This window comes from Schistocerca gregaria, chromosome 10, assembly GCF_023897955.1.
Source record: "Schistocerca gregaria isolate iqSchGreg1 chromosome 10, iqSchGreg1.2, whole genome shotgun sequence".
Taxonomy (NCBI): domain Eukaryota; kingdom Metazoa; phylum Arthropoda; class Insecta; order Orthoptera; family Acrididae; genus Schistocerca; species Schistocerca gregaria.
In genome coordinates this window covers 81,513,206-81,534,586 of record NC_064929.1, presented here as the reverse complement: position 1 = coordinate 81,534,586, position 21,381 = coordinate 81,513,206, and the positions used below count along the sequence as shown (strand labels likewise).

The window sequence follows — 21,381 nt, the reverse complement described above, 5'->3', positions numbered from 1 at the left end:
TGGAGACGGTTGCGAATGGTCCTCGCCGATACCCCAGGAGCAACAGTGACCCTAATTTGCTGGGAAGTGGCGGTGCGGTCCCCTACGGCACTGCGTAGGATCCTATGGTCTTGGCGTGCATCCGTGCGTCGCTGCAGTCCGGTCCCAGGTCGACGGGCACGTGCACCTTCCGCCGACCACTGGCGACAACATCGATGTACTGTCGAGACCTCACGCCCCACGTGTTGAGCAATTCGGCGGTACGTCCACCCGGCCTCCCGCATGCCCACTATACGCCCTCGCTCAAAGTCCGTCAACTGCACATACGGTTCACGTCCACGCTGTCACGGCATGCTACCAGTGTTAAAGAGCTCCGTATGCCACGGCAAACTGGCTGACACTGATGGCGGCGGTGCACAAATGCTGCGCAGCTAGCGCCATTCGACGGCCAACACCGCGGTTCCTGGTGTGTCCGCTGTGGCGTGCATGTGATCATTGCTTGTACAGCCCTCTCGCAGTGTCCGTAGCAAGTATGGTGGCTCTGACACACCGGTGTCAATAGAATGATCCACAGCAACATGTGACTGGGAGCACTTAGTTGTAAATAAGAAAACACTGTCACTATTACTATTGCCCACAGATGAGTAGCTTTTCTACCCTTTCTTCATCAGTGTACAAGCTGCAGCTCCAGTATCAAACACTGGTACTCAGTGACCATAACAGAATAGGTGGCATGCCTGCAGGTGTATGGAGTGGATGAGTGTCCCCCCTCTCGCTCCTCCTCCCCCCCAGACACACACCGCCCCCACTCACCTGGAGAGCTGGTTGTGGGAGACATCGAGCACCTCCAGCAGGGTGGCCCGCTCGAAGGCGGCGGGTGGCAGGCGTGCCACGGCATTGCCGGACAGGTCGAGCTCCCTCAGGAAGGGTGTCTCCAGTGGGCCGGCGGGCAGTGCCGTCAAGTTGACGCGCGACAGCCGCAGCCGCCGCACGGTCTTGGGCTCCGACAGCACCGCCGCCACCGCTGCTGCACTCAGCGGGTTCTCCGACAGGTCCAGCTGCTTGATGTTCACCTGTGGAGCGACACAGCTGCTGACGTGCAATGCTCCTGTACCCGGCAGACTCATCACATACCTCTACCCTAACCTACGGGGTACATACTGTCGGTCTGTACTACAGTGTACACTCAGTCGCCCGGTACGTTCTGTAGTTGTGTAGTTCTGTGTCTGCTGGCATCACCCCAGCTCATTACTGGCAGAAGCTGTGACAGCTAAACCACACAAGCAAGCAAATGAGCATAGGCCTCTACCTGATACGATTTTTTCTTCTTATCGGTCTGATGCACCCCTCTACAAATTCTTGTCCTTTGCCAACCTCTTCATTTCAGAGTAAGCCTTGCGCCCAGGCCCTCAATTATCTGTTGGATAATTCTATCTTCCCCTACAGTTTTTACCCTTTACAGGTCTCTCTGGTATCAGGGAAGTTATTCCTTCTTGTCTTTCACACAAGACCGATCAGCATTTTGTCAGAGTTATATGCATGTTCCTCTCTTTATTGATTCTGTGGATCACCTCCTACTTCACACCTTCTCAATCCACCAGATTTTCAACATACACTATGCGATCAAAAGTATCCGGACACCTGGCTGAAAAGGACCTACAAGTTCGTGGCACCCTCCATCGGTAATGCTGGAATTCAATACGGTATTGGTCCACCCTCACTCTCACTGATATACATTCAAACAGGTGCTAGAAGGTTTCTTGGAGACTGGCAGCCCATTATTCACGGACTGCTGCACTGAGGAGAGGGATTGATGTCAGTTGGTGAGGCCTGGCACGAAGTTGGTGTTCCCAAACATCCCGAAGGTGTTCTATAGGCTTCAGGTCATGACTAGGGGAGCGAGAGTGTGCTTAAAACATCGATGTAGGCCTGTGCTGTGATAGTATCACGCAAACCAACAAGTGGTGGAAGCCACCTCCGTGAAAAACACGACCACACCGTAACAACACCGCCTCCGAATTTTACCGCTGGCACTACACACGCTCGCAGATGACTTTCACCAGGCATTTGCCATATTGCACCCTGCCATCGGATGCCAAATTGTGTACCGTGATTTGTCACTCCTCACAATGTTTTGCCACTGTTCAATCATCTAATGTTTACACTCCTTACACCGAGCGAGGTGATGTTTAGCATTTACTGGCTTGACGTGTGGCTTACGAGCAGCCACTTGACCCTGGAACCTGAGTTTTCTCACCTCCCACCTAACTGTCATAGTACTTGCAGTGGATCCTGATGCAGTTTGGAATTCCTTTGTGATGGTCTGGATAGATGTCTGCCTATTACACTTTCAACCCTCTTCAACTGTTGGCGGTCTCTGCGAGTCAACAGACGAGGTCAGCCTGTACGCTTTTGTGCTTTACGTGTCCTCTCACATTTACACTTCACTATCACATCAGAAACAATGGACCTAGTGATGTTTAGGAGTGAGGAAATCTCACATACAGATGTATGACACGAGTGACACCCAATCAACTGACCACATTCGAGGTCCGTCAGTTCTGCAGAGCAGCCCATTCCACTCTCTCACGTTGTCTAATGACTACTGAGATCACTGATATGGAATACCTGGCAGCAGATGGCAGCATAATGCACCTAATATGAAAGATGTATGTTTCTGGGGGTGTCTGGATACTTTTGACCACACAGTGTACCTCTTTATCATCACATTTCAAGCACTTCAACTTTCTGCTTTTCTGGTTTTCCCCATCCTCAGTGTTTCACTTCCTTCCCTGAATGCCCTTTTTGTGTTTTATAGTCTGTTTTCCATATCCTCTTTGCTTTGTCCACCACATTTTATTTTCCTCCACAGTACCAAAATTCGTACATTTTATCTGCTTATTCATCCTCAATTTTAGTATTAAATTTATCATTAATCTCATTTCTGCTTTTGTCGTTCTTCACCTTACTCTCAGTCAGTATTCTGTACCAATTAGACTGTTCATTCGATTCAGCAGGCCCTGTAATTCTTCTTCACTGGTACTGAGGATAGCAATGTCGTCAGCAAATCCTATCACTGATACGCTTTCATCCTGAATTTTAATACCACTCTTCCATATACAGAGTGAACAGTAGGAGTGAAAGATTGAACTCCTGTCATACACCTTTTTTATCCAATTACTTTGTTCTTGGTCTTGGACTCATATTTGTTTTTCTTCACTCTCTTACATACTTTCAATACAGCACTCATATTTTTCCATAGCTTACACTTATTTTTCTGAGAATTTTGAGTGTCTTGTGCCACTTTACAGTAACAAACCATTTTCGTAGGTTGGCGTACCCTATGAGGGAATTTTAATTCCATTACGAAGTGCAACATCATAAATGCATCTCTGGTGACTTTACCTTTCTTAACCCCAAATTGATTGTCCTCTAAGAGATTCCCAGTTATTTTTTCCATTCTTTGGTATATTATTCTTGTTTGTAACTTGGATGCATCGGGTGTAAAGAAGATGGTGTTTAACGTTGTTGTCTTTTTAAATTACTGTCACCTTTTTAAGCTGTTATAGGAAGAAAATAACTTACTTACTTTTGTTTCCATGTTTTTTTCTGTATTCATGTTTATTAGTTTAACCTTTTGGAATACTCCAAAGATGAAAATAGATAAAATGTAACATGATGGGCTTCTGAAATTTGAGTGTTTGTTCCATTTTGTTTTTTTTTGGTGTTTTTATATTTTGTGCAAATATTCCTCTGTTCAATTTTGAAAAATTTTTTGAAATGGGAAAATTTTCATACAGAAGTTTTCCATGCAATTTTTAACCACTCACTTTATTGGCACAGCAGATGCGTGAATTAAAAAAGTGTTTAGGCTTTTAGATAGCGGTCTCCAGGACACTCTGAGGCAGACAACTTATGAACATCGGAAACTGTAACATTCATACGATGCATAATGCCTATGTAAAGGCTTTGGAATGTTTAGGTGAAGAATCATCAAAGTTTCTGGTCAGTATTTAACTATTATTTTGATGGTTCACTTGTTTGCTAGGGAAGTATTTGACGTAATTCAGTCTATGTTTAACATTCTATATCACAAATCTTTTAGGTGTACAACCACATTCTTGCTTTCTTAAGCATATATATCTAAAAAAAGTAATTTGGCTACTGTCCAGTTTAAGTCATACAGTGCCATTGCTAATGCTTTAAAAAAAATTTCATCAAAACTTTTGATGAAATTTTTTTTAAAGCATTAGCAATGGCACTGTATGACTTAAACTGGACAGTAGCCAAATTACTTTTTTTAGATATATATGCTTAAGAAAGCAAGAAAGTGGTTGTACACCTAAAAGATTTCATAATTTCATTTGCATAAGTTTTCTATAAGTTCACAGAATGTTTTCAAAGCCAAATGCCTTTTATTCACAAGTTGCATAAAAAATACAAAACATACTTGAAATCTTATTGGCTCGGGTTTCGAAGGTTTCTGCTTTGAGAACAATTGAGAGTATTCCTGAAGTTCTTCATAATGAACTCTTTACATTTTCTGATATGCTTCCTTTTGAACAAGTAGTTATTAGTGGGCAAGTAACCAAATATCTTAGTAATCTGGAAGAAGGTGACAAATTGTGGTTTCTAAAGAATGGCCAAAAACATTACATCGCAGCTTGCAGATGTGATGGAAAAGATGTGCTTGTCAAGAGCACCACTGAATAGTTTTAGGTTTTTAGACCTCAAAGAGAGAATAAAAAGCAGAAGTAGCAGTGACAGGATAAAGGTTGTAAAAATGATGCTGTTCAGTGTCTAGAAAGAATACTTTTTAGATGAGTGAAAGCTTCTACAATTTGAAAAAGATAACCCTGCTGTAGCTAGCAAAGATACTGACAATTACTGGCAACAGCACATCTCACAAACAGACTCATCATCCGTAGAGTTAAAGTATTCAAATGTTTCAAAACTTGTTAAGGCTTCTCGTACATTGTCGCATGGAAATGAGGACTTAAAGAGAAGATATTCCACTTTGGAACACCTATTACAAGAAGACAAGGTATCAATGACAAAGATTTTGAGACAATGTTTTGACTGTGAAGGATGCTTTGGAACAGTTCTCCCATTTTCCTTCTGTGCACAATGACTCATGCTGCTTTAGGTATGCTCATGGGGAAGGATGTAAAAGGAAAAGAAAATGTGAGTAAGGGCAAAAGCAAAAAGTGGATCAAAACTAATGGCATCCTGAATGGAGATTAGAAAGATAAATATCATTTTAAAAAATGCACTATGGCACAGCTTCTGTGAAAGAAAAGAAAAAAGAATACCAGCTATCTGAGGAAGCACGAGAAGAACTTCTTTCTTAAGATAAACTGAAGAGAGCACCTAAAACATTATTTTGTGGCAACAAAATTGGTCTATTCTATGCTTGAGTATGCACAAATCATGAAAGTAGAAGAAAGAGTGAAAGAAAAGGAGGTGAAAACCACTCAAAAAAGTCTTGAGAAAAGATAATATCGAATGATTAGTATAGTTTTTGCTAAGATTCCTAAAGAACAGTAATCTAAAGATATTTTGTTGATGTTCTTTGATTGAAGTGTGTAAGTCATCAGTTGTAAAAATGTCATTTACATTTTCTTTGTGAATTAAGATTACCAATATTGAATTACCAATACCAAATTACCAATGTACCTGCATATACTGGTATTAATAAATTTGTATGAAGGGAAAAGAATGGCCATATCCCATCCAGAATCATAACAGAGATTTTACTATGGTCTTAACCAGCCTTGTTGGTAGGGGATTATCAAAAATGAAAATAAATTATTTGTGCCATATCCGTTTCTTGAATCTGTGGGCACACATTCTTCAAACCAACTTTAGTGGTCATTTGGTTGCCTCTTCCCCAAACAACTGTATAAATTGTGCACAGGTGTTATCTATCTGTTTGCCTTATTTTATCACTTGTCTTCCAAGGTCCTGTTAAACTTTGACTCTTACAGTGGAATTCCTATGTCTTCCATTTCAAGTCCTATGCCTTCCTCAGTTATATCACCATCAAACAGCTGTCTCTCTTCGTAGCGTCCTTCAGTATACTGTTCCCAGCAGTCCACTCTCTTCTCTGTGTTTTAACGGTGAAATTCCTAGTATGTTGGCACCATTGCTTTTAACCTCACAGAAAGTTATTTTTACTTTTTTGTATTCTGAATCTGGCCTTCCTGTGACTATTTCTTTTTTGATTTCTTGACATTACCCTGCTGCCATTTTGCCTTGGTCCCCCCCCCCCCCCCCTCCCCTACCCCATACCCTCTTCATATATTTGCTTCCTAAGTGATTTATATTGCCGTATTCCTGTCTTTCAGTGAAGATACATTTACCTTCCTTGTACCTATGTCTCTCTGTCCAACTTCTGTATTTGCCCACTTTAGAGATGTTCAATGTAACTGGCTACTGTGATATTTATGATGGCAGTATCTACAGCCTTAGGGAATGAACTTCTTATCATTCCTCAGTATTTGATAACCCCACTTCTTTTCACATAGATTCTTCCAGTGATTCTCTTAAACTTCAATCTACTGTTCATAATCACTAAATTGTGATCTGACCATACATCTGTTCCTGGTTATAGGAAAATTCGAGTTGAGTAGTTCATGGTCAGACAGATTCTGAAATCAATATATACACAACAAATAGAGGAAGTTCAGTGTAGGTAGTTCTCAGAGACAATGGGATTGACACAGCAAAGAAAATTGGGGCAGGTTGCTGAAGTCAGAGGAATGAAACGAGGTGCAAGTCACCTGACCAGTCTAGTGGGTATCAAGAATTTCATCATTAATTTAAAATTTTTACTACTTAAATGTTTGCTCTCGTACCTATTATTGTGGTCTACGCGCCATTATTAGCTGAGAGCACTAATGCACTACTGCCTGGACTCGGGTAGGTGAGCTGGTCCCAGATCGAATCTGCCCAGCGGATTACTGACATAGGCCGGTGTTCCGGCCACCCTGGATGTGGTTTTTACGTGTTTTCCACATTCCACTAGGTGAATACTGGTCCCCACGTTCCGTCGCAGACATTTGAACATGTTCGCACTATTCCACGGTGACAGCTGGGGTACACTAATTCCGTCTTGGGGGGGAGGGGGGGGTTACAGGGTGGAGTCAGGAAGGGCACTGACCACCCCTTAAAAATTAACCTTGCCAAATCCGACCCTGTGAAACTGCGGGACAACGGCACGAGCAAAAGAAGGAGAAGACCTATTATTGTGGCCTATGTAGTCAGCACAATCACTGCTACAGCAAAAGTTGTTCTTGTGAAATATGCTGAGACAAGTTCTCCTGCACTACTTCTGGTGGATTTAAGAGTGAGGGTGAAGGGAGGTGAAGGGGCATTGGGGAGGGGGGGGGGAGGGAGGGGAGGGTGAATGGCATGCCTGCTGCCGTACGCAGCCAGTGCATCCGGCTGACAGAGGGGTTCTCTCCGGCTCTCAGTTAAACATAACATCCATCCTCTGCTTTTGCTCGAGATTGCTCACAGACTTCTCTCCGCTGCAAAATGACATCTTCCATAACCACCACTGCCAGTGGGTGGTCGGTTCTTTTACCTGAGCTTGTACTCACGTACCATATCCTCATTTTGACTACTCACTTTGGGTGCCCATACTCCTGACAACTCTTAAATATACCACTCTACACCGGTACAGTAGATCTGTGTCAGCAGGCGGTACTCACCAGGGTGCTGTCGTCGGCAGGCAGGTCGCGGATCTGGTTGGCGGACAGGTCTACGGAGCCGAGGAAGAAGTACTGCCGCTGGAGGGCACGCAGCGGCGCCTCCTGGAAGCGGTTCCTGGCCAGTGCCACGTCCTCCAGTGCGTGCAGCCTCGCCCGCTCGAACACCGCCTCCGGCAGCTCCGACAGCAGGTTCCCGGACAGGTCGAGGCGCGCCATGCGCAGCAGCCCTTCCAGCAGGCGTTCGCCAATGCGCTCCAGGCGGTTGTCCGACAGGTCCAGCTCCTGGAGGAATACGGGTTCTGGTTAGCCGATCCGAACATTGTTCAGTGTACTATCAATTGCCATGAAGGTGTGCACTACAAACAGTGTACCCTGAAGCATCCCTACACGAAATATGTACAGTGAAATTACAATGAAATGGACACCCTTAGCTGCTTACAGGCGTCGACGTACGTCAACGGGGACAGATGAAAATGTGTGCCCCGACCGGGATTCGAATCCGGGATCTCCTGCTTACACGGCAGACACTCTACCAATCTGAGCCACTGAGGACACAGACGATAGCACCACTGCAGGAATTTATCTCTGGCACGCCTCCTGCAAAACCCACATTCTCAACGTATTGTCCCAGATGTAGTGCGGGACAATACGTGATTGGTGTGCTCTGTGCAACTTTCCAGTATTTGGGTAGGGACCTTTCATCGAGCGAAGGGTTGTATATGATTTTTAAGTATCGAGCTAATGCATCAGCATATTCCGAAAGGAACCTAATTGGTATAGTGTCTGGACCAGAAGACTTGATGTAAGTTGCTTCACTACTCCGAGGATATTTACTTCTATGTTACTCATGTTGGCAGCTGTTCTCGATTCGAATTCTGGAATATTTACTTCATCTTCTTTTGTGAAGGCATTTTGGAAGACCGTGTTTAGTAACTCTGCTTTGGCAGCACTGTCTTTGATAGTATCTCCGTTTCTATCATGCAGAGAAGGCATTGATTGTTTCTTGCTGCTAACATACTTCACATATGACTAGAATTTCTTTGGATTTTCTGCCAGGTTTTGAGATAAGTTTTGTTGTGGGAAATGATATAAGCATCTCACATTGAAGTCCATGCTAAATTTCCAGCTTCTGTAACAAATTGCCAATCTTGGGGATTTTGCGTCTGTTTAAATTTGGCATGTTTTTTTCCGTTGTTTCTGCACCAGTGTTCTAACCCGTTTTGTGTACCAAGGAGGATCAGCTCCGTTGTTTGTTAATTTATTTGGTATAAATCTCTCAATTGCTGCCAATACTATTTCTTTGAATGTAAGCCACATCTGGTCTACACTTATATTATTAATTTGGAACGAGTGGAGATTGTCTCTCAGGAAGGCATCAAATTAATTTTTATCTGCTTTTTTGAATAGATATATTTTTTGCTTCTTTTTCGAGGATTTGGGAATTACAATATTCAATCTCGCTACGACAACCCTGTGTTCACTAATCCCTGAATCGGTTTTGATGCTCATTATTAACTCAGGATTATTTGTTGCTAAGAGGTCAAGTGTGTTTTCACAACTGTTTACTATTCGCGTGGACTCATAAACTAATGGCTCAAAATAATTTTCAGAGAATGCATTTAACACAATTTTGGATGATATTTTAAGCATATCTCTGGAACTGAACATGTATTTTTATCAACATATCGAGGGTAAATTAAAGTCACCACCAACTATTATCGTATGAGTCTGGTATGTGTTTGAAATCAAACTCAAGTTTTCTTTGTACCTTTCAGCAACTGTATCATCTGAATTGGGACGTTGGTAAAAGGATCCAATTAGTATTTTATTATGGTTGCCAACAATGACCTCTGCCCATATTAACTCACAGGAAATACCTTTTTCAATTTCGCGACGAGATAAACTACTTCTAACAGCAACAAACATGCCACAGCCAACCGCATTTAGCCTATCCTTTCGGACCATCGTTAGGTTCTTTGCATAAATTTCGGCTGATCTTATCTCCGGCTTTAGCCAACTTTCAGTGCCTATAATGATTTGAGCATCAGTGCTTTCTATTATCGCTGAGAGCTCTGGTACTTTCCGAACACGGCTACGACAGTTTACAACTGTTATACCAATGGTTCCTGTATCTAAGTTCTTTCCGTGTTCAGCCTGTACCCTTCATGACTGAAGCCCTACTTGTGTTTTCCCGATACCCTCTAACCTAAAAAAGCACCCAGTCCATGCCACACAACCCCTACTACCCGTGTATCCGCCTCCTGACCTATTCAGTGGAATCCGAAAACCAACCACCCTTTGGCGCAAGTCGAGGAATCTGCAGCCTAGACAGTCGCAGAACCGTCTGAGCCTCTGATTCAGACCCTCCACTCGGCTCTGTACCAGAGGTCCACAATCGGTCTTGTCAACTGTGCTGCAAATGGTCAGCTCTGCTTTCAAATTGCAAGCAAGACTAGCAGCATTTACCACTTCTGTTAGCCGTTCGAAACCAGAGAGAATCTCTTCTGATCCAAAGTGATACACATCACTGGTACTGATGTGAGCAACCTCCTGCAGTTGGCTGCACCCTGTGCTCTTCATGGCATCCAGGAGGACCCTTCCCACATCTGGAATGACTCCACCCGGTATGCACATGGAGTGCACATTGGTTTTCTTACCCTTCTTGTCAGCCAAGTCCCTATGGGGCCCCATAACACGCCTAACACTGGAGCTCCCAACTACCAATAATCCCACCCTCTGTGATTGCCCAGATCTTGCAGGCTGAGTGGTTTCCTCTGAAACAGGACAGGCGACAGCATCCTACTCAGTGACAGTGTCAGCCACAGACAGCACCTGGAACCTGTTTGTCAGACAAACCGGGGAGGCTCTCGCCGCCTGCTTTGCCCCAGGGTGAGCTCCCACTCGACCACAGGTGACGGATCAGCCTCGAGACTGGGTTGGTCACTGGTGAGGACAGATCGGAGGACTTGGACGTGCTGGACGTCCGTTGGATTCCCACGGCCGGCCCACAACAGTGGTGCCCATCCACTGCAGCCTCAAGCTGTGTAACCGAAGCCATCACAACCTGTAGCTGAGAGCAAAGTGTCACCAACTGGGCTCACATCCGCACACATCAATTGCAGTCCCTGTCCATACTAAAGACTGTGAAAAACTAAACAATGCAGATAAACAGACTATCGGCACATGCTGCCCAATTCTACTGTAGACCCTGATGAAAACGCAGGAACTGTGTCTAGTAATATGCAGATATTCAAAAACCAAACTACTGAAGCACTCAGGTGAAACTAAGTAATTCGCGCCTGATGAGGAACTTGTAGTATGTCACAAAATCAGTTTACCTTCCACACAAATGAAAACGCGAGAACAGTGGCTATTAGATATTAAATTTACAAGCTGAAACTCAAGAAACTAAGCTATAAAAGCACACATATGACATAATAAAATTCGCTCCTGGTTAGGAACTCGTAAATGTCACAAAAGCGTTTACTTCCCTATTGCTGCGTGTGTCTCGGTTGGCTACTACTGATACCTCTGCATTCCATCACTCCACGGACTGTTAAGGGTGACATTGTTATAACTTTGAACTGAATTGTATGAATCTTTTGTAAACTCTTGTGGGTGATCGGTTTCACAATATGATCCCCAATTATTATTACTAAATTGTATTTATTACAGGTTTTTGTATCACTGTGGTATCTTTCTCTGTGTTACTGACTCTGTTGGGTTTCTAAATTTTATGTATAGAGGGTGATTCAGGAAGAAAGGTACACGTATACAGGGGTGACAATATTGGCCATTCCAAATAAAAAACAGCAAATGAACATGTGACCTTTTCTTAACCGTATTTGACATACAGGTGTTTGAAACTCACAGGCATAAGCTGCATGTCCTTCTTCATCAGCATTCACATACAACCAAATACTGCCAAAGTGACATTAGGCTACATAATGTGGTCTTCAGTGACCTTTATAGTGCTCCACACATTCTGTACGGCCAGTGACACAGTACCTCATTGAAATGTGTCCCAGCAGTCGATCAGTCACAGTGGAGTTTCTCGGCCACCCAATCTTACTCCGTCAGATTAATGTTTGTGAGGTTGGCTTAAGAGCAAAGTCTGCAAGCACAGGGCGGGCATGAAAGAGAACTTCTTGCTCATATTTTACGTGCATGTGCTCAAGTAAGGGGCCACACGAACGAACTCAGCAACACAGGCAGCTGTCTACAAGAGCAGCAAAATATTTGCAATTGACAGAAGACATTTTGAAAATCTTTCATGAGGAAGTATACGAAATTAAACAAAACATTAGATCACAATGTTGCATTTACTATCACTCTGTATTTTTGTTTTCCTAACTGCTTCCATTAGTTTCCTTGCAAACTCTTAAGAACAGGAAATATTTTCATACGACAATGTGTTCAGAAAACACACACACACACAGAGGGTGTTCACCTTAAGAGCCATCAGGTTCATTTCATCTGGTGTTTCAGCAAGTATTTGCAATTCTGTATTTGCTATGTGTAACTGGAGTAAGCCCAGACAAGTACTGATTATTATGTCTTTCAGGCAACACCCAGTTTCGAAGGAAAGGGCCTGTTTATTTCCTGCCACAAACAAAATTATTTTCAAAGTGGCATTTACATAGCCATTTGACAGAGTGGTCCAACTTAGTCTCATGCAATGTTCATTTGATCGACATGTTTTAATAGGGTCAGCAAATCGCGAAGTACTCCAGCCAGAGATAGTGTTGCCCTGCACTGACTACTACCACCTTGAAGCAGTACTGCTTAGTTGCTGCTGGAGTAACAGCTATTCTTCTTGTTTTAGTGTCCTTGTTAATACATATACCGGGTGATCATAAAGTCAGTATAAACTTGAAAACTGCATAAATCACAGAATAATGTAGATAGAGAGGTCCAAATTGACACACATGCCTGGAATGACATGGGGTTTTATTAGAACCAAAAAAATACAAAAGTTCAAAAAATGTCCGACAGATGGTGCTTCATCTGGTCAGAATAACAATAATTAGCATAACAAAGTAAGACAAAGCAAATATGATGTTCTTTACAGGAAATGCTCAATATGTCCACCATCATTCCTCAACAATAGCTGTAGTCAAGGAATAATGCTGTAAAGCATGTCTAGATTTGTGGTGAGGCATTGCCATCGGATGTTGTCTTTCAGCATCGCTAGAGATGTAGGTCGATCATGACACACTTGCTACTTCAGGTAACCCCAAAGCCAATAATTGCAAAGACTGAGGTCTGGGGACCTGGGAGGCCAAGCATGACGAAAGTGGCGGCTGAGCACACGATTGTCACCAAATGACACGCTCAAGAGATCTTTCATGCCTCTAGCAATATGGGGTGATGCGCCATACTGCATAAACATCGTACGTTCCAGTAGGTGTTTATCAGCCAGGCTGGGGATGATGCGATACTGTAACATATCGGCGTACTACTCACCCATCATGGTAGCAGTTACAAAACCAGAATCACGCATTTCCTTGAAGAAAAAAGGCCCAATAATCGTAGGTGTGGTAAATCCATCCCATACTGTGACTTTCTTGTCATACAATGGAGTGTCCATGACAGTTCTAGGATTACCAGTAGCCCAAATTCTGTAGTTGTGGGTATTGACAGAACTTCGTTGACCCATAACACATTACTCAACCAATCGCCATCTTCCGCCATCTTTTGAAACGCCCACACCGTAAATACCCTCCACTTCACTAAATCGCCAGGTAACTGTTCATGATGCCGACGGATTTTGTACGGATAGCATTGGAGGGTACGCCTCAGTGCCAACCAAACAGTAGTGTATGGAATGCCGGTGCAACGTGCGACTGCACGAGCGCTGACTTCCCCGTGCATAGACGAACCCCCTACAGTCTCCATTTCTTCCTGAACTGTCTCAGCAGCATTACGCCTTGTGCTCGGTCGGCCACTACGGGGTCTATCGTCTAAACAATCTGTGGCTTCCAACTTTGAAATCATTCTTGCCACAGCTGCATTTGTCAAAGCACCTTTACCCATCCAAATCCCATTCCTATGACGATAGGATCGTAACGCTGAACTAGCACAGTCCCCATTCTGATAATACAGCTTCACTAAAAGAGCCTTTTTGTCAGGTAATGTCAACATGCTGCGACTGCTGGCGCATCTGGTTTATTAAGTTTTCAAATTTATACTGACTTTTTGATCACCCAGTATATAAAACAAAAATCACACTAGACTACGTGGAGGAATCCAAAATTTTCGGGACTGGTGCTGCCATCTGGAAAGTAGGAGTAGCAGATCTTTGCACCACTTGGTGGAGAGAGCTGCATATCTGATGAGTAACAGTGCACAGTGGCATTCAGCTGGGAGGCCTTGTTGCGTGTCCACAGTGATTTCTGTAATACTCTGTGTTACGACAGATCCTCGAACAGAACGGTGCGTGTGTATCAAATTCTGTACGAATTTCGGGAAAGGGCTACGGAGATGCATAGTTATAACCCGGAGACAAAACGACAATCATCCCAGTGGAAGAGTCTGGGCTCTCCGAGACCCAAAAAAGTAAGACAGGTGAAGAGTACAGTGAAGAGCACGATCATCGTTTTCTTCGATACCGAGGGAATTGTGCACAAAGACTTTGTCCCACCCAACCAAACAGTGAATTCCGAATACTAGTGTGACTTTTGCGATGGGTCCGTGAAAACGTGCGGAGACGATGGCCCAAAGTTTGGCGTCGAGGGAACTGCCTGCCGCGTCACGACAACGCGCCCTGTCACTCGTCCTTGCTCACCAGGGCCGTTCGGCAAAAAACAATACGGTGGCTGTACCCCACCCACTATACTCGCCAGATTTGGCACGTTGCAACTTCACACTATTCCAAAAACTGAAAATCAAGTTGAAAGGCCGTCAGTTCGAGGAGCATCACTGGCGGTGATAAGCACTCTCAAAGGACAGGACTTCCAGAAAATGTCTGACCAGTGGCAGAAGTGCTGGGACTGGTGTGAATGTGAAGGGAACTGCTTTGAGGGTGATGGTGACCATTAGTCTGAAGGTAAGGTTTTCAAAATGGCTTCAAATGGTTCAAATGGCTCTGAGCACAATGGGACTCACCGAGCGAGGTGGCGCAGTGGTTACACACTGGACTCGCTTTCGGGGGGAGGACGGTTCAATCCTGCGTCTGGCCATCCTGATTTAGGTTTTCCGCGATTTCCCTAAATTGCTCCAGGCAAATGCCGAGGTGGTTCCTTTGAAAGGGCACGGTCGACTTCCTTCCCCATCCATCCCTAATCCGATGAGACCGATGACCTCGCTGTCTGGTCTCCTTCCCCAAAGCAACCCTACCCACTATGGGACTCAACTGCTGTGGTCATTAGTCCCCTAGAACTTAGAACTACTTAAACCTAACTAACCTAAGGAGATCACACACATCCATGCCCGAGGCAGGATTCGAACCTGCGATCGTAGAAAGTCTCGCACAGTTCCGGACTGCGCACCTAGAACTGCGAGACCACCGTGGCTGGCAGGTAAGGTTTTCAACAGACGGCAGTACCAACACTGAAAATTTTGGATAGCACCTCGTAGTTTAGGACGACTCTATTGAATGAGTACATAAATTTCTGCTTTAAAAAAATTTGTTTGTAACAGGAAGGAAACTGGTGCTTTCTGTTGACACCGGTTGTCACGTGAAAGATGTGATAGGCAGTATTTGTTTGGGCTGACTCCAGCTACATATTGCAAAAATGAAATTGCAAATATATACCGAAATATAAGAAAAACTGTGCCCGATGGTTTAAGAGCGTACCACTACAGTGGCAGTGCCTTCAGTGCAAACTAGTGAGAATCATTTAAAAGTTGTGTACCGGATGAGCTCATTCGGTGTTATCGCCTATAAAACGTGGCACTGTGGTATCGACCCAAAGACTAGAAGTAGACCTAGTTATGTATATAAAAATATGGCATTTACATCATATACACGTTCCTGTAGAAAAGTTAGTAATGATGAAAAAATTCATTTATGGATGTAAGGATTTTGTGTACTTGCTGAAAATGTAACTGTAACTTATTAATTATTAATAAAGTGTGATCCTTGACCTCTGTAACCGGTAGTCTTACATTGTGAACTGGGGGCTCAAAGATGCAACAGTTTTGAAAAATTCAAAAACATAGTGCCGCACTGCCCGCCGAGCGCCTAGCGAGTCGGTGAAGCGACCCGCCCAACTCTGCTCGGCGCCACACGGCCCGGACGCACCGGCTCAACCTGTGCACAACTTTTAAATGACTCTCACCAGTTTGCACTGAAGGTGACTTGACCCAGTGCATTACTTCTTAATGAAAATTATAGGAAAGAGCTGTGCCACTCTGGCGGAAAGCCCACCTGTAGCTGTGTGGAATTGTGGAAGGCGGCCTCGCTGATGCTCTCAATGACGTTACGCGCGAGTAGCAGCCTGCGCAGACGGGGCAGGCGTGCAAAGTCGAGGTCGTCGACCGTTTTGAGGTTGTTGCCGGAGAGGTCGACTGTGTCGAGGAATTGCAGCGACGAGATGAGCTCTGCCGCAGGGAAGAAGCTGAGCCTGTTGTCGGCGGCACGCAGTTCGCGCAGCAGCGGGTGCGTCCTCTTCAGCGCCGATGGGAACACATAGCTCAGCTCATTCCTCGACACGTCCAGCTCCTCGAGTGCAGTCGGCTCAGCGCCACGGAAGAACTCGCCCTGGACAGACGACAGAGTCAAGGTGGGGAAGATATATAGCGGGGCATGTGTGCTCTGGGTCGCACAGTGCGTGAAGATTCCAGAAATAAAAAGACGAGCCAAAACGTCGGTCTACCTTCGGAATACACTATGGCAGTGATAATGCGTAACACGGATTTGACGAGTACTTGCTCGGTTTCGAAAGCTAAGTGCCTTAGTTGTCACGTAATTCCCACTGTAATGTGGTAGAGTGAGAAGCACATATTGAATTATTTGATACTTTATTTAAGAAACTACTTGATCCATAGATTAGATTAGATTAGATTAATACTTGTTCCGTAGATCATGAATATGACACTTCGTGTCAGGTTGATAAAAGATGTCTGTACAAGATATTACATTACACAAATTATTGCATGACACTAATTTTAAGTTTTTTTCCCCTAATTTATATCTAAAAATTCAGCCAGTGAGTAGAAGGAGTTGTCATCTAGAAATTCTTTTAGTTTATTTTTAAATGTTAGTTGGCTATCTGTCAGGCTTTTGATGCTGTTTGGTAGGTGACCAAAGACTTTTGTGGCAGCATAATTTACCTCTTTCTCCTGGTGTTATAGCTATGCACACTGCTATTAGTTCTGAACTGGGTTGGATTATTAACAACAAATTTCATAAGTGAATATATATACTGTGAGGATCCCTAGATCCTTAAATAGATGTCTGCAGGGTGACCGTGGGTGGGCTCCAGCAATTATTCTGAGTACACGTTTTTGAGCAATGAATAAATTTCTACTCATGATGAATTAACCCAGAATATGATGCCATACGAGAGCAGTGAATGAAAGTAGGCATAGTAGGCTAATTTACTGAGATTCTTATCACAAAAATTTGCAATAACCATAATAGCATACGTAGCCGAACTCAGACGTTTCAGCAGACCATCAATGTGTTGCTTCCAGTTTAACCTCTCATCAATGGACACACCAAAAATTTTGAAAATTCTACCTTAGCTACAGACATTTGTTCAAAGTCTATATTTATTACTGGAGTTGTGCCATTTACTGTACAGAACTGTATATACGGTGTTTTATCAAAATTTAAAGCAGTCCATTTGCTGAGAACCACTTAATAATTTTGTGAAAAACATCACTTACAATTACATCACTTACTTCTTGGTTTTTGGATGTTATTACTATACTTGTATCATCAGCAAAAAGAACTAACTTAGCATCATCATCAATGTGGAATGGTAAGTCATTAATGTATATCAAGAACACTAAAGGACCTAAGACCAAACCCTGTGGGACTCCGTACTTGATAGGCCCCCAGTTTGAGGAATCAGCTGTTGTTTTAACATTACATGAACCATTTGTTTCAACTTTCTGCATTCTTCCAGTTAAGTATGAATTAAACCATTTGTGCACTGCCCCTCAAACCATAATGATTTAGCTTATCTAAAAGAATTCCATGATTTGCACAATCAAAGGCCTTTGAGAGATCACAAAAAATTGCCAATGGGTGATGTCCGGTTATTCAGAGCATTCAATATATGATCAATGAAGGCGTATATAGCATTTTCTGTTGAAAAGCCTTTCTGAAATTACAATTGTAGATATTCCAACTCATGAGGTTTGGTCAAATATGTAAAAGTGCAACCAGTTTTCCATGTTGTCATGTTCTTAATTATGCAGTAATTTGCAGCAGGGAATTCAAAACATCAATTACATGTTTAGTAAAGATTGATGATTCCTGATCATTAAAATTGTTAACTTCCAAAACTGAAACTAAAAATGTTAAACAGTCAGTACTCTGTCACAGCCAACCTGTTTGCACTTTATTATGTGTCTCCCATTTGATTAATAACCGAATTCAGTGATCATAAGCTCTTCAAAATTGTAACATTAACAGTTATTGATTTTAATTATAATTATGTATATGCTTGGGCTAGTGGCGACTGCAAGACAAGTTGTTGTTGATAGAAGTTCACTGCAGGTCATTTTTTAGTTCACTTGTGCACACCTGACAGTACTGTTCAGACTCTGCAGAAAAAGTATTTTAAACAATGGAATATCAACTTGGAATATCGACGGTGTAAGGAAAAGATAGATAGACACTCACTGTAAAGAAGGCACATTGAGCTGCAGACAGGCACAATGAGAACACACTTACTCATTAGCTTCTTCAGAAAAGGAAACACACACACACACATTCATTCGTATGAGCTAGCACACTATACGCACACACGACTGATATCTCGGGCAGCTGAGATTGGTCCGTCCGAGATGCAAGAGATAGTAGGTGTGTGTGCATGAGGTGAGCTTGCTTGTGCAAATGACTGTGGGTGTCTTTCCTTTTCTGAAGATTGGTTTGGACAAAACGTAATGTTTTAAGTGTCTTTTTGTTGTGCCTGTCTGCAACTCAATGTGCTGTCTTTAAGGTGAATCTATCTTTTCCTTGTACTGCTGAAAAGTATTTTATGCTTATTAAATTTCAGTTAAAATTTAAAATTATATGGCCCTTCTTTCATTGCAGTGTCAAACCAGTTTCCACTGTAATTAAAACCCAAACGGAAGAAAGCTGCCTGAAGTGATATCAACACTTGTTTGACATTTTAATGAGAATGCAGACTGAGTATTTTTTTATTATTTTTGTACCTCACATCTACTATCCTCTATCTAATGTGCAATAAGCTCTGTTCCAATCACTCTAAAGAAGCACCTCACAGAATTATTAACTTTGTGTGCTACTAAAATGGTAGTGTGTAAAATTTTACATCATACATTATGACCTGTAATTTAAGGGCATAGATCTGGTGGTCAATACTCTCCCAGATGTGTTCCATCATTTTCAGATATTCTTTGACTTGTCTACATTTTTTGCCTATGTGCTGTGGAGGTAAAAGTGTTTGTTTGCATGCAAATTTGTTTGCACGTGCTATACCTATGTGCTATCTACCAACCGCTGGTAACAGGACTGTGGTAACCTGTTTTCAAAAACTGAATAAGTACATGAAGATGAGTCCTTAGAGCTCAAAATGTAGTGGGTATTGGAACAAACATCGCAAAGCAATAGAAGATGCTTTTCTTCTACCAAAGTAATACAGGCGGTTATGGAGACAATATTGGACAAAAATAAGTATAGTAATGGGTACTTTTCCCAATATGCACCTAACGAAAGAAATTTATCTACGTGGCTAAGCATCAAGTCTATTGTTGAGCTTAGTGAGACTAATTAGGCCCCACATAAATAATTCAAGTGCAATGTACTGTGTTTGAACTGAATGACTTATATGATTGCCCAAGATAGATACGAAGGCCACACCTACTACAGTAGTACAACTTTATATGCCAACTAGCTCTGCAGATGACGAAGAAATTCAAGAAATATATGATGAAATAAAAGAAATTATTCAGATAGTGAAGGGAGACGAAAATTTAATAGTGATGGGTGACTGGAATTCGGTAGTAGGAAAAGGTAGAGAAGGAAACGTAGTAGGTGTATATGGATTGGGGCTAAGAAATGAAAGAGGAACCCGCCTGGTAGAATTTTGCACAGAGCACAACTTAATCATAGCTAACACTTGGTTCAAGAATCATAAAAGAAGGCTGTATACATGGAAGAAGCCTGGATATACTGACAGGTTTCAGATAGATTATATAATGATAAGACAGAGATTTAGGAACCAAGTTTTAAATTGTAAGACATTTCCATGGGCAGATGTGGACTCTGACCACAATCTATTGGTTATGACCTGTAGACTAAAACTGAAGAAACTGTAAAAAGGTGGGAATTTAAGGAGATGGGACCTGGATAAACTGAAAGAACCAGAGGTTGTACAGAGTTTCAGGGAGAGCATAAGGGAACAATTGACAGAAATTGGAGAAAGAAATACAGTAGAAGAAGAATGGGTAGCTTTGAGGGATGAAGTAGTGAAGGCAGCAGAGAATCAAGTAGGTAAAAATACAAAGGCTAGTAGAAATCCTTCGGTAACAGAAGAAATATTGAATTTAACTGATGAAACGAGAAAATATAAAAATGAAGTAAATGAAGCAGGCAAAAAGGAATACAAACGTCTCAAAAATGAGATCGAAAGGAAGTGCAAAATGGCTAAGCAGGGATGGCTAGAGGACAAATGTAAGGATGTAGAGGCTTATCTCACTAGGGGTAAGATAGATACTGCCTACAGGAAAATTAAAGAGACCTTTGGAGATAAGAGAACCACTTCTATCAACATCAAGAGCTCAGATGGAAACCCAGCTCTAAGCAAAGAAGGGAAAGCAGAAAGGTGGAAGGAGTATATAGAGGGTCTATACAAGGGTGATGTACTTGAGGACAATATTATGGAAATGGAAGAGGAGGTAGATGAAGATGAAATGGGAGATACGATACTGCGTGAAGAGTTTGAAAGAGCACTGAAAGACCTGAGTCGAAACAAGGCCCCGGGAGTAGACTACAATCCATTAGAACTACTGACAGCCTTGGGAAAGCCAGTCCTGACAAAACTCCACCATCTGGTGAGCAAGATGTATGAAACAGGTGAAATACCCTCAGACTTCAAGAAGAATATAATAATTCCAATCCCAAAGAAAGCAGGTGTTGACAGATGTGAAAATTACCAAACTATCAGTTTAATAAGTCACATCTGCAAAATACTAACGCGAATTCTTCACAGACAAATGGAAAAACTAGTAGAAGCCGACCTCGGGGAAGATCAGTTTGGATTCCGTAGAAATATTGGAACACGTGAGGCAATACTGACCCTATGACTTATCTTAGAAGCTAGATTAAGGAAGGGCAAACCTACGTTTCTAGCATTTGTAGACTTAGAGAAAGCTTTTGACAATGTTGTGTGGAATACTCTCTTTCAAATTCTGAAGGTGGCAGGGGTGAAATACGGGGAGCGAAAGGCTATTTACAATTTGTACAGAAACCAGATGGCAGTTATAAGAGTCGAGGGTCATGAAATGGAAGCAGTGGTTGGGAAGGGAGTGAGACAGGGTTGTAGTC

At 42.7% G+C, this 21,381-nt stretch overlaps 1 protein-coding gene across 1 annotated transcript in view; it reads right to left on the bottom strand.

Annotated features, from left to right (window-relative positions):
• Nucleotides 1-21,381, bottom strand: part of LOC126293300 (chondroadherin-like protein) — a 329,161-nt gene that overhangs the window by 47,572 nt on the left and 260,208 nt on the right. Inside the window, exons 12-14 of the mRNA XM_049986431.1 lie at nucleotides 16,066-16,398; nucleotides 7,695-7,976; nucleotides 793-1,052 (exon numbers count right to left, since the gene is read on the bottom strand). Coding sequence (XP_049842388.1) covers nucleotides 793-1,052; nucleotides 7,695-7,976; nucleotides 16,066-16,398 — 875 coding nt within the window. The remainder of the gene's footprint in view (nucleotides 1-792; nucleotides 1,053-7,694; nucleotides 7,977-16,065; nucleotides 16,399-21,381) is intronic.